The sequence below is a fragment of the Cyprinodon tularosa genome, unplaced genomic scaffold (assembly GCF_016077235.1).
Source record: "Cyprinodon tularosa strain WSP-4 unplaced genomic scaffold, ASM1607723v1 ctg77, whole genome shotgun sequence".
Lineage (NCBI taxonomy): Eukaryota > Metazoa > Chordata > Actinopteri > Cyprinodontiformes > Cyprinodontidae > Cyprinodon > Cyprinodon tularosa.
The window spans coordinates 1,109,545-1,123,760 of record NW_024039529.1 but is presented as its reverse complement, the minus strand read 5'-3'; the positions used below and the strand labels follow the sequence as shown (position 1 = coordinate 1,123,760).

The 14,216-nt window shown below is 36.7% G+C and overlaps 2 protein-coding genes across 2 annotated transcripts in view; one reads left to right on the top strand and one right to left on the bottom strand.

Moving 5' to 3' along the window:
• Positions 1-4,130: 4,130 nt before the first annotated feature.
• On the top strand, positions 4,131-5,122 carry cdkn1ca (cyclin-dependent kinase inhibitor 1Ca). The gene is made up of 2 exons (XM_038270642.1): positions 4,131-4,645; positions 4,746-5,122. The coding sequence occupies exons 1-2, from the start codon at positions 4,225-4,227 to the stop codon at positions 4,844-4,846; spliced, it is 522 nt and encodes a 173-aa protein (XP_038126570.1). The 5' UTR covers positions 4,131-4,224; the 3' UTR covers positions 4,847-5,122.
• Positions 5,123-12,532: 7,410 nt separating this feature from the next.
• Positions 12,533-14,216, bottom strand: part of kcnq1.1 (potassium voltage-gated channel, KQT-like subfamily, member 1.1) — a 73,457-nt gene continuing 71,773 nt past the window's right edge. Inside the window, exon 17 of the mRNA XM_038270586.1 lies at positions 12,533-13,271. Coding sequence (XP_038126514.1) covers positions 13,014-13,271 — 258 coding nt within the window. The 3' untranslated portion in view covers positions 12,533-13,013. The remainder of the gene's footprint in view (positions 13,272-14,216) is intronic.

Below are 14,216 nucleotides of genomic sequence, written 5' to 3'. Positions count from 1 at the left end.
AGGAGGTTGCATAAAGATATTCTGCTACCGAGCCAATCCCTGAAGCTCTTGTGCACAGTTATTTTGCATGTTGGTTAGCCACATTGCTCTGTTCCCATCCGGACCACACCTTTAGTATTTAAGGAGGCTTTTTTCTATAGATTTGTGGCATACTTTTTGCATTAGTTGTCATTTCTGAACTGACAAAAAGGGGGCACCACAAAATATACTGCAGAATTATTAACACCACTACAAAGAGTATGCCGGAAATAAAACTGAGGATCAGTGAATGTGATGAAATAATCTTAGTGTAAATATGAAGTACAAATTAAACCCATATTATCGACTTTATTTCGTACACCTTGATTTTATGTAGTTGGACTACCTTTTGCCTTTAAAATCAACCTAGTTTAATACTAGCCTATTTCAAATGAGCAATTGGAAACCTCTATGAGATACTTTAACCCTTATTGACAGGATCATCCAGTTGCTGCAGATGTGTTACCAAGAGATCTGTAATGGGAATCCTGTGGCTCTGTAATGACCAGAATAAGGAAGACTCAGAATTCAACCAGAACAACAGGAGATGTTTAAACAGTTTATTGAAATGTGGAACTGCTGCAGGTCAGGGTTTCCAGAGGATTCCAGAATCCGTCCAGAATGATCTGAAGGCATCCTTCTTTGACAGTTAATCGTTGGTCCATGGGAATGTACGGGGTCAGAGATGGGCAGAGACAGGCAGAATAATCAAGGGGACAAAACAGAGTAAATAATCCGAAAACCGGTTCAGAGTCAAAGCCAGGTGAACCGAGAACCAGAGACAATCTAGACGATTATCTGAGAGCAAGGTCAGGGTATAGAAACAGGTCAGAGATCCAAACACACACTATGACAGGTCAGATAAGGGTTCAGGTAGGATCAGAGAATGAGGAGGCAGATTTGGGTCAGAATCAGGCAGGCAGACAGGCATCAGTGACTGGTTAGAGAGCTAGTTACAGTATATAATCAGGTAAACAGGGGAATGAGATGGAGGCTGATTGGAAACAGGGTGGAGCTGACAGTTGTGTTTAGTCCTGAATCAAACCAGCACTAGTGCCACGAATCATGACAGATTCACAGCATTCCTAAGGCGATCTGTTGGATTCTACATCATTAGTGTATTATATATCAGTTGTCATGTGTAGGTAGATCACAGAAGGCAAGAACACCATGGTCACAAGAATTTGCGTCCTTGCTCCGTTTAACTGAGATGTTAAGTAGATTTTAAATAGTTTAAGAAGTTTTTCGATAGATAAATAGTTTCATTCCAATACTCAGCATTGCTTTCTTTGCTAGTGTAACCGAGCATTTTGCTTAAAGTTTAGATTAAAGACAAAGTTAGTGAGCTTGTATGGTCAGGGCTCTTTTTTTAAGGAATACTCTATTCTACTGTACTCTACTCTACTGTACTCTACTGTACTATACTCTACTGTACTCTACTCTACTCTACTCTGTCTGTCTGTCTGTCTATTATCAATCTACCGGTATTTTTTTATTTTTTTCGGAATCTATTTTGAAATTGAATACATTTTTTGTTTGTAGTTTGTATTGATAAGACCTTTTCTGGTTTGCAGCTGAAGAACGACAAAAAAAGCTTTTCTTTTGAAAAAAGAGGGGAGAGATGCAGAATTGCTAATGTGTTATAAACTTGTGGTCACTGCACACATTAGTTTTAAGAAGAGGACATTGTCATCTCAAACTACCCTGCCTGTGGTCTGTGTTGATGCAATAAGCATAAAACTCATAATCAGACAAGCCGTTCCAACAACCACCTCACATTTATATTTAACAACATTTTCTGCTTTGTTTTAACGTTTGGTTTGAACTCCTGCAATAGTTACCCCTGCATACACACATTGATGGTTAATTGAAGCTACCTACAACAAGAAGCAAATATGCCCTTCAGCAGAAGGCAAAGCAGGTAATGTAAAGAGTCTTGCTCAAGCATATAAATGACTGCGAGAGACTGAGCAGGTGCTTGAACCAGCAATCGGCTGGTTACAAAACAAACTCTAAGCCGCTGTCACTCCATTAAAGTGTACATAAAAAATCAAAGTAGAAGACCTGCACTAATAAACGTCAAATATTGTGGAACATTAAACATTTCAGAGGACAATGTGTCCTTAGAGTATCCTAGAGTGGTATGTTAGAGTAGTCATCTGCCTGTCTAGAGACCAGTAGTTAAATCTTGGGTTATTTAGTCCTCATGTTCAGAGAGTCCTGCTTATAACCATTTTGTTCCCTCTGATGTGAGTAAAAAGAGATCCAGTCTGGACGGCTAAATGATGCATAATGTGATTCATCAAAGTTTATAAAAGTGTAATTTTCTTCTAAATCCTGTTTTAAAATTCATCCTTTTTTGTTTCTTACTTTTTAGTCCCGGCTACTTTGATGTAAGGCCGTTTAAAGGAAGTCTTTCTAAATTAAATCAAACTGATTTCTGCTCTGGTTTTTTAATTGCAAAGCAAATGTGTTCCATCTAGTCTGCTGTGACATACATAAACAGAGCAGACAAAGATGTTTCTCTTTTCCTCCACCATACTAGATTTAAAAATCTTACAATAAGCATGAAATATATTTGCTTTATTTATCTTGTATTTGTGCTGGTATAGCAGAATAAATCAATGAAATCAATAGCTAGTTGTTACATTTGTACCTTTTTTGCACTTTAGTTTTGTTACTGAGCACTAAGTAGGACAACTCCTATTTTTACCACATAAGAGTCTTTAAAAAAAACTTCTTTCTTTCTTTTCTTTTTTGTTTATTCAGCAACACAGAGGATAGATAATTTCAAATTTAAATTATATGTCCCTTTCCCACTGGCCAAAAAACCCATTCAAACCTGGCAACCATCAGCATTTAGTGGCAGTCGTTTGACCCGAGTCAAACGACTCTGCTAGCAACCCGGGTTAAAATCAGCTCTGATCGGCATATAGTGGGAACATCAAACCATGGTCCACCCGTTAACTTTGAATGCAACGTACGGTCATCAACATACTGCGGCAGACGCATCTGATCTAACTAGCCAAAACAACTCGGCTTACATTCGATAAACATGCTGCAGCACTGGTGAGAGGGATTCGGACATATAAAAGGACAAAACAATAAAAAACATTTAAACCTCATTCCCAACCAAATTAGCGGGTCAATGTGGGTGTTTCAAACACGGGTTGACCTGCTAACAATCGGCATTTGACTCCCTTCCAGTCCATCCTAGGGCATAAAAATCTTTGGCCATTGACTCTCGTTAAATGTTGTACATTTGCAGTAGCTGCTATGCAATGCAAAAGGATTGGGGATCCCAGGGTGCAGCAAAATCTTCTGATGATTCAATTGTTTTCTGCAGTTCAAAGTCTGTGATCACAGCATTGTCATATGTTCTTAAGCTAATTTCTACTTTTTTTTTTCTTCATTCAGTTTCTTTGGCAAATTTTTATTTTTTCATTCAGCGGAAAAAAGCATTTCCTCTTCCCTGTTTCTCCGAAACAGCTTTTTCTTGTTTTTTTTTAGTTTTGTGACACCATATTGGACCATGCAAAAAAAAAAAGATTGGCCTTTACAAAGCCTCAAGATTTATGTACAAAAAACTTAATATGTGACATTATAATTTCATTATACATGAAATTAAGTTTTTGTTTTTATAAAGGGGTTTTCTATATTTCTGTTGTTGGCATTCATGTGGATATACTGGTGAATATACTGGTGTGATAACTGAGTATATGTTTGACTGGCTTTCTGGAATACGTCTATTTTAAATGTATAGCCCCTCTGAAGGAAACTCCACAAGCCTCCACTGCACCGAAATGACAATGAAGACTAACATGGAAGGAATCGAGGGTGTAGTATGACCTGATTTAAAGTATCTCCGGCCTATGCATCAACAGTGTCCTCAGTAGGAAAAACATCACTATTGTTATGATAATTCTAAATAGACCTTTGCCTGTCAACGCAGACTTAAGGCTTTTAGAGTATCAATGGGTTTCATCATACAATGATCCGATTCTACCCCCTCTGTTGCTTCTGCCTACTACTGACAGCTGCAGCCAATCAGAAGTCTTTGCTCATTGTGTACAAACAAAACATTGTGTGCTCTGTAGCCTTTAAATATCCTGCAGCATCATGATGGAAAGAGAAGAGCAGAGGGACTCATCCGCAACATCTTCTGCCAGAAGAGTTATACCATCCAAACTCCTTTGAAATTTTTGAATGATGAATATTAGACACATAGAGTCTGTTCGCCGGAACCTCTTTGGTCCAGTAGACCACAAACAGCTACATCAAGAATTACAGCTGAAACTAAAGGAGATAATGGAGCAGGACTGCCGGCGCTGGAACTTTGACTTCCAGTCTGAGACACCACAGCTTGGCAGGTTTCAATGGGAGGAAACACCTGCAGCTTGTGTTTCCGTTTTCTATCAGGAGACCCCACAGCCAACGGTTGATGTAAATTTTCCAAAAACCAAGGATGAAGGCAGAGTAAGTAATAACGACGATCCGTTTGGCTCCAACCAAGAAAACTGCTTAAGTGTGTCCAACGGATTTAAGTGTCAATCTGAAAGGACTCCTGTCCGGAGGAAAATGTCACTCTCTAAACCTGCAGCCAATTCAAAGAATGCAAGAATTACAGGTAATAAAAAATTTTCACATTTTCTCTCCTATAACCTTAAAAAGTTAGAAAATAAGCTTTAAATCTCTAAAATGTTCTTTCTTTTTATTCTTCTTTGCAGATTATTTTACAAAGAGAAGAAGGTTAATAGAAGCAAGGAGCATCAGCAGTACTTTACAGACCAATTTCAACAAGGAAACTCAGTGCCGGACCATAAGATGAACACATAATGGATCCCTCATGTTTTTTTTCAAATTATATGGACAGAACTAAGGAAACCATCATTTTATTTAAACTACTTATTTAATCTCTAATTGTTTGTCTTATTTTATTTGACTTTATTTATAGATGTATTAATTGAAAGAATGTTGTATTTTTTTTCTTGTCCCTACTTTAGTTGAATATCTATGATCAGCTCTGCTGAACCTGTAAACTTCTTAAATTAAAAGCTTGTAAATGTGTACATTCATTGCAGATTTAATAAACAGAGTAATTGAAGCCACTGCAGATACTGTAGATTTTATTATGATTGTATTTCGATCTGGCTAAGTATATTACATTTGCTGTAGCCTACAGACCAAAAACAATACTCCACTTAATTATTTTGCTAATGAATTATCTATCTTTTTGTAGTTTTTCATTCAAAACAATCCTTATCAATTTCCTTTCTCATCTTGAATAAAAAAAATACATTACAGCATATCTCCTTATCAAGCAGCTTTGGGCTGAATGACATGTGCCAAACAGGTGACATTTTTACCCTGAAGGCAAAAACACATCAATGGCTTGCTGCACTTAAGGAAGATCATACAATACAATTCACATTTTATATAACTACGTATCAATGTGCATCTTGAAATCAGCTCAGTTTTAGCCCTATTTTATTTAAACATTCATGAACATTATGCATCTTAATACCTTAAATTTTCCTAACAAAAGAGTGAGTCATGCATTTATACTATATAAATCCCCTTATAATCAATAAAGCACATGATTTATAGCTATAATGCAAAACAAAATTTTTTAGTAGAAATTTTAGAAATTATGGGCAAAATTTACAATTATTTAAAATTTACTCAATCTCAGCTTGCTTAAAAGCACATCAAATAATATGTCAGCATTTTTTAAATCAGTACCATTGAAATTAATAAATCTTTTTCATAAGTTAATGATGGTCAAGATAAAATCAGAAAATGTTTGCAAAAGTATTTTATAATAGCATTCAATAATTCAAAGTAGCATATTTTTCTCAGTTCCATTTAAAAAAACAACCTAATATATAAATGTACAACATCCTGTAGAATATTGTTTAACTTACTGCCATGTAATTTTTTACCTCCTAGTTAGTTTTTTGTTTAACATTTTTTTTCCAGGGTAGCTCCTGGTTATAAGGTAGTATTTATGTAAGAGTCACAGATTATTGGGTCCCTAAAAGTCTCTCTTAAAGGAGCTGAATATTTAGAAACCAAACGAAGAAATTAACTAGACAGTAATTGCATTTTCTGAGTCTTATTATGCAGACTTTCATAATCTCAGTTATAAGGAATGTGCTGCCAGGCTTAAAATTATATTCATTACCATTAACAGCAATTTCAAATTAGCCCATTAGAAAGGATAAATCCCTCATAAGTGTGTTTGCGTATTTGCTCCTGTTTTGTTTGGGTTCTAGTTCTGAAAGGAGCTGGAGAGCCATCTGGCCGGAGAGCAGCATAATAGCCACAAAGGAAAGTGTGTCATCTAATTCACCTGCAAATTAGTCCTCACGTCCTTCCACCCCCTCCCAGGACCTTCCTTTTTTCTTTCCTTTTTGTCTCCTTTCAACTCAACGAAATGACATACACTCAAAGCAGCCCCAGCCTAGACTGATATTTTCTACTCTTATGAGAGGACTGTGCTCTTGGTAAGATGCGAGCTCAGAATACAGAACAAAATGTAATTCACTCAATGAAAAATGTTTTTCAAAATAAGGGCGAAACTTTTTTTTTGCTTGAAATTTCATAACTTAAATGAGTAAAAATAATTCCCTTGGATGTGCAGTTTTTATAAAGTACAATGAAAGGTGTTTACAAGCCACATTCATCATAACAAAAAGAAGTAAGACCAAAACAATGACAACTGTGTTCAAAGGTTTGGTCTTAAAGAAAATTCTGGTCATTTTGGCCTTTCAAAATTTGATACTTACATTTTTTTGTTTATTGTAGAACAATGTTTTATGAACCGTGCTGATCTCCATGAACCTTGATGTTTTCTCCATTCACAAATAATTTCAAACATTATATTATATAATGATATATTAGATATTAGAAACAATCCATTAACAGAGAAAAAAGCCTCAGCTAGACACTTCATAGATTGCCTTACTGGCGGATTCTTCCTATAAAAAAAAAAAGAACACTTCCTTCCCACTATTGGTAGGTGATTGCTTAGAAGCGATTTCTGTATAATCAACATCATGCAACAACAAAGGGTTTTGTTGCACAAAACTTTTCATTACAAATTCTCAAAAAAACAACAACAATTGCCTCCAATGAAACGTTTATAAATAATTTATCTCTATAAATTGTGAATTGGTTTTTCCTCTTTTTGTTTTCCTGTCCTATTTTGATTGTTTTTTGGTACAATGTGTCCGTTTCACCACAGTGCCTGTCAATTTTTAAATAAAAACCAATTAATAAAATTTTACTTTAGTATACATCTAAACCCTTTGTTTGAGTTAAGCTTGCTCACAAAAAGATATGTCCAAATAACCAAGGTCCTTTTAAAAATCTGATAAGGAGTCCTTTAGGGAAGCAACTTCAATCATTGTTGATTTCAACTCTAGATTATTTTAAGACAGATATAAAAAAAAAAAGAGTTAGATTTAGCATGTTATCTGCGTAAAATCTCCATTTGAAACTGTTGCCATGTGGAACTGTTAAAAAAACAAAAAAAAACCTCCTCTAATCATGTGACGAACTATGCATCACACTGATAACGCCAAACCTGCATATTTGCATCATACAGGTGCTGGTCATAAAATTAGAATATCATGAAAAAGTAGATTGATTTCAGTAATTCCATTTAAAAAGTGAAACTTGTATATTATATTCATACATTACATACAAACTCATATATTTCAGATGTTTATTTTGTTTAATTTTGATGATTACAAATGACAACAAATGAAAATCTCAAATTCATCATATCAGAAAATTAGAATATTACTGAAGACCAATAAAAACAAAGGATTTATAGAAATGTTGGCCAACTGAAAAGTATGAACATGAAAAGTATGAGCATGTACAGCACTCAGTATTTAGTTGGGCCTCCTTTGGCCTGTATTACTGCAGCAATGCGGTGTGGCATGGAGTCGATCAGTCTGTGGCACTGCTCAGGTGTTATGATAGCCCAGGTTGCTCTAATAGTGGCTTTTAGCTCTTCTGAATTGTTGGGTCTGGTGTATTGCATCTTCTTCTTCACAATACCCCATAGATTTTCTATGGGGTTAAGGTCAGGAGAGTTTGCTGGCCAATTAAGAACAGGGATACCATGGTCCTTCAACCAGGTACTGGTAGCTTTGGCACTGTGTGCAGGTGCCAAGTCCTGTTGGAAAATGAAATCTGCATCTCCAAAAAGTTGGTCAGCTGCAGGAAGCATGAAGTGCTCTAAAACTTCCTGGTATGTGGCTGCGTTGACCCTGGACCTCAGAAAACACAATGGACCAACACCAGCAGATGACATGGCACCCCAAACCATCACTGACTGTGGAAACTTTACACTGGACTTCAAGCAACGTGGATGAAGTGCCTCTCTTCTTTTCCTCCAGACTCTGGGACCTTGATTTCCAAAGGAAATGCAAAATTTACTTTCATCAGAGAACATGACTTTGGACCACTCACCAGCAGTCCAGTCCTGTTTCTCTTTAGCCCAGGCAAGACGCTTCTGACGCTGTCTGTGGTTCAAGAGTGGCTTGACAGAAGGAATGCGACAGCAGAAACCCATGTCTTTCATACGTCTGTGTGTGGTGGTTCTTGAAGCACTCACTCCAGCTGCAGTCCACTCTTTGTGAATCTCCCCCACATTTTTGAAGGGGTTTTGTTTCACAATCCTCTCCAGGGTGCGGTTATCTCTCTTGCTTGTACACTTTTTTCGACCACATCTTTTCCTTCCCTTCGCCTCTCTATTAATGTGCTTGGACACTGAGCTCTGTGAACAGCCAGCCTCTTTAGCGATGACCTTTTGTGTCTTGCCCTCCTTGTGCAAGGTGTCGATGGTCGTCTTTTGGACAACTGTCAAGTCAGCAGTCTTCCCCATGATTGTGTAGCCTATAGAACTAGACTGAAAGACCATTTAAAGGCTTTTGCAGGTGGTTTGAGTTAATTAGCTGATTAGAGTGTGGCACCAGGGGCCATCAATTTTGAACCTTTTCACAATATTCTAATTTTCTGATATGATGAATTTGAGATTTTCATTTGTTGTCATTTGTAATCATCAAAATTAAACAAAATAAACATCTGAAATATATGAGTTTGTATGTAATGTATGAATATAATATACAAGTTTCACTTTTTAAATGGAATTACTGAAATCAATCTACTTTTTCATGATATTCTAATTTTATGACCAGCACCTGTATAAATGCTCTGAACTTCTATATCAATGTGTTTTCTGCACCATATTTTTTCTCCCACACTGTTTACATTTCATCACTGCTCAACTTTATGGAATGAAAAATGTTCATGTACTGTCTGAAAAGCTGTACTAAACAAAATTTCGTTTTGAATACACTCTGAAAAGTTGTCTAAGTGTAAGCCTAAGAAACTGGTTTTGAGTGCTTATAACCTAAATAAGACCAATAAAACTGTTAAGACAGAACTCTACCCTCAAAACAATCAATGTAATAAAACTCAGTCAATGGCTCCCAGTCGGCACAAAGGCCAAAGTCTTCCAGCACACTTCAGGAGGTTTCAGCCTATTGTCGTAGGTCAGCAGAGGCAGATGGTCACTTGGGGCCTTTCTCTACGTAGTCAGCTGTGTGAAGGAATGCCTCGGCACCCCATGGATGGCCAGCTGGAGTGAGGTCACCATCTGCTGCCTAAAGGTTACTTATGTAAAAAAATGCATTGAACTCTTTGTATAAAAACCCAACCCTTTTGTTGTAGCACTGAAATAAATATTGCTGCAAAAATCCTGAAAAAGAGCTTAAATTAGTTACAGCTTAGTATTTTTTTTCTGAATAAGCTAAAGAAAAAGGTGCAAAAATAAATCAAACTTTTTCTTCCCAGCTTTTTTATTGTCATTAGAATGTCACAAGTACAGAGCAATGGAATTCACTCAGTGCTGCAAATACCAAAAAGAAGCTCTGCAAGATTGTTCAATCCACCACATTTTTTTTTTCAATTTTAAGTCTTTATTGTTGTAGAGTATCCCTGACAAGTAGAATAAAAGTTAAATAATCTTGAAGAAATGTAATAAGGCATTGTGATTTCCTCTTTAGCACAAATGTAACAGAAATGTTTGGAAAAAAAGAGTCAGAACACTTAAATGTACTATATCGTATTGAGGCATTGCCAAATTTTTAGGGAGCAGCTTGAAAAATTTTCAAGTACAATATTTTAAGTTACAACATCTGAAGTAATGCAACATCATTGCTCAGGTTACAAGGTGAACTATTCATAATGATTATCAATGTCATATATTAAAAGAATTAAAGAGGTAAAAATACACATTAAGTTTGTTCTTATATATATATAAATTCAACATATGTTGCAGACTTAAGTAAAGTCACAAAAACAAATAAAAAATCTTAAATGGAAAGAGTGGCTCCTTCCTGCACTAGTGTAAGAAAATAAATGTGACATTTAGAAAAAAAAGAAGAAGGAAAAACTTAGGAGTTACGGCAATTTAGTTTATTTTGCAATTATTGTAAAAAAAAAAAAAAAAAAGAATTTAGGAGAGGGTAGGTAGGGTTTCAAGCTTTTTATAAAAGTTGTTAATAAGTTGTTTTCGGTTTCCTTTAAGGAGCTTACAAGATTTATCAGCATCATGTTTTGCAACAAAAAGGAAAAAAAAAGGTAACTTTCTGATAACAGTGTGAAAAATACAACATCGGCTCTAGTTGCACATGTACAATAATAGTGTGGACTGTTTACATTTTTGCATTTCGTCACTGTCAGCGACATCAGAATCATTCCAGGGACCAAAGGTGTGGTTGTAACCTGAACCTCACTGTGCCCTTATTTCAGCAATACGGCAAACTTTTAAACCCACCTGAAACCTTATGAGAAATGTAAAAACCAAAGCAAGACTCTTTGCTGACAGAAAAATTTGCTGCCAAAAAGCCGTTTTTGAATGTGGGGTCATTTAATTCCATTAAAGTGGTAGGGGAGTCATATTTGAATGTCAAATCATTCTGGGATAAACATGTACGTATATAAATGTACTCTTAATCAGACTATATTGTCCCAAAATTTCAATTAAATAAAAAATCCTGTCTTTAAATCTGTTTTTTTCCCCTCATTATTTTATACGTCAGCTTGTGCACCTAAATTCGGCCAATCATATATCAACAATCATCTGTCAATCTAATTTTTTCAGGCATAGCATCTTGATTCCTATGTCGCAGCTAATATACGCAACAGTTGAAATAAGAAATAAGAATCCTTTACTTTACCATTGGGTTACATCCCAGTGTTCAAGGGGATGGACGTCTGTGTCTTCGGCAGGCGTATAGCTAACAGAACTGGCAGTGTTGCGAGGCAAGGGCTCAAACATGTACGGCTGTAAGCCTTCTACACCAAACCAAGCTTCTGCTGCCCTGGCGTCCTCTTCCACAAAATCTTTGTCCCCGCTTTCCTCCTCTAAATAGAAAATGTATGATGGAGGAGACACATCCACGACCTCAAACACTAAACTCTCCTCCTCTTGCATGTTTCCGCTGTCCATAGTGTTCCTTGAAAGTGTCATTTCTAAGTCACTAATTTAGTACTACTTGGTCCCTATGTAATTTCCCATTGGGAACCTACTAGCACTAAGTTGCTAACTAGTTAACAAGATGCTTCAGAGACACCGGCCACAACCATACTTGCTTGCGAACCTTCCGCAAACAACAATCCCGCCCCCTTGATAAACGACCAATCACATTCACTTTATTCACTCGTATAAAGTTCTCCCAGAGCTGTCTCTTTATTGAACTCTAATCCTCACTGATAGACTCTCCTCTCCCTCCTTACACCTACCTCCATTTTGTTATTCTGTTATTTACAAGACCGTAATGTTCAACTGCACTCCTGACTGTTACTATTGTAACAACTGTTTACATGCATCTTGCACTACTCACCTTGACTGAATATTGATTTGAACTGCCAACTGCTTATTCACAGTACCAATTGTTTACATATACATTTGCAATACCGTACTTTAACTGTAGTATGCAATTACCTTCCACTGCACTTTAATTCAGATAGTTTCTGTCCAAACTTTATTTATTCATTTTATAGTAAAAGCCATCTGTATATTATGCTCATAATTCTGCCTATAGTAATAGCCATCTTTACAATATTCATAGTACATATTCACCTGCAAACTCTGTTATAATAACATTATGCTATTGTACATATCTATAAAAACCCGATTTAGAGTAATATCCACCTGTATATTATATTCGGTACATATCCAGCTGTAAATTTAGTTCATAACACTAGTTATCTATATATTATATTCATAGGACAAATCTATCAGTAAAATTCTGTTTATAATGGTATTCATCTCTATATTTATTCAGTAGAAATCCATGTCCTGTACTTATGGAACCATTATTTATCCTGCACTTGCTGCTATTGCACTTCTGGTTAGACCTAAACTGCATTTCGTTGCCTTGTACCTGTACCTGTGTAATGACAATAAAGTTAAATCTAATCCAATCTAATCTAATCTAATCTAATCTAATCTAATCTAATCTAATCTAATCTAATCTAAAGTCGGGCACCACTCAGGAGAAATCGGAAATAAAAGAGTTGGAACAGCCCCTTCCCTTCGATTTTAAATACCATTTAATGTTATTTTAAAACTCTAAAAGATAGAGATAATTTAAATAAAGATTAGAGATTCAATCTGAGACAATAAATATATCAAAATTGGACCTTGGAAATAAAAACTGCTCAGCAAACATGACTTGATAGAAACTGCTATCTTGCATTTATCCCAGATGTTTATCCTGACTTATGCTACACATCCTGGTGAAGGTTTGTTCTAAAAAAACCAAACCTCATGATGTCATGTCAGTATTTCAGAATGCAGCTGTAGTTACATGTGTCCATCGTAGACTGAAGAGTCTATTCAGTGTGTGTTTACCCGTCATAAACAGATAAGCAAACACCGTGAAGGCTGTGAGGATGTCTAGTTTCAAGTTTCACCAGCTCTCATCCTGACTGGCAGTGGAGTTGAGTGGAGGGTTGGGGCACTGCATAGTGCTGGTGTTGTTGGAGAAGGATGAAGGCGACAGCTGGTCATTACTTGGCAAGCTGTCCTGACTAGGGAGAACATTACTGGTTCGTCTGAGCCGAGGTCTCAGCTTGCTTCTAATTTCACCACCAGTGACATCCCTCTGGTCCAGCAGGAAGGTGAGGGACTCTGCAATGCGGCTCAGTGTTTGGTCCATGTGTGTTATCTATGAGAGTTCCAACACATGAGGATACATTTAAATACTTTTAATTTCCTTAGAGGTTTTTTTTTAGAGGGGTATCTTCTTGGTAAATCCTGTCAGAAGATTACATACTTTAATATTGGAAGCAAATGTCATACTACTATTTTGACACACACCTTTTCCCAGTAGGGAAGTAATAAACAATATACAAATTTAGAAGTTAAGAATCTGCCAACTGTTCACTGAAATCAATAAAAAAAGATTGCCAGAACAGTAAAAGCATCTTCTAACAGTAAAACAAGATTAGTAAAACATCTGCTGACTGTATCTCTCTCAAATGTATTTAAAGGGCAAATAGATGAAATATGTCATTCAACAAAGCACTTTCGAAAAACATACCAGGAACCAATTTCTCTAACCTAGAGCTTAAATTATTTGTTTTAGAATCTTTTGTATCACAACTGCTGAAACGGGGAAACGGAGCATCACAACCAATGCTGGAAACTGAACAGTACTGGAAAGAGATATGGGAGAAGGAGCTCTGACAGATGACCACAGCAACCTCCCCGAATAGAATCCAGTCAACATCACAGTGGCAGACATCAAAGAAAGAGTCTCAGGTATTAAAAAACTGGACAGCACCAGGCCCTGACATGCCTACTGGCTTAAGGAACTCATGGCTCTCCACGAACACTTGGCAGCACAAATGAACCAGCTACTGAGAGATGGGAACCACCCTGAATGACTAACCGAAGGGTGCACAATCCTGATCCTGAAGGAGCCCTCAAAGGGCACAGTCCCATCTGACTATCGGCCCATAACCTGCCTCTCCACAACGTGGAAGCTCATGTCCGGGATCATAGCGGCTAAGATAAGTGGGCACATGGATCAATACATGAGCAGAGCTCAAAAGCGAAATAGAAAAAATACCAGAGGTGCCAAACACCAACTCCTGGTAGATAGAACAGT

What these genes read in the sequence shown, in the direction of transcription:
- cdkn1ca (XM_038270642.1), top strand. Translation starts at nt 4,225, where the DNA reads ATGATGAATATTAGACACATAGAGTCTGTTCGCCGGAACCTCTTTGGT. An exon ending in AAAGAATGCAAGAATTACAG is followed by an intron (nt 4,646 to 4,745) that starts GTAATAAAAAAT and finishes TCTTCTTTGCAG; the next exon opens with ATTATTTTACAAAGAGAAGA.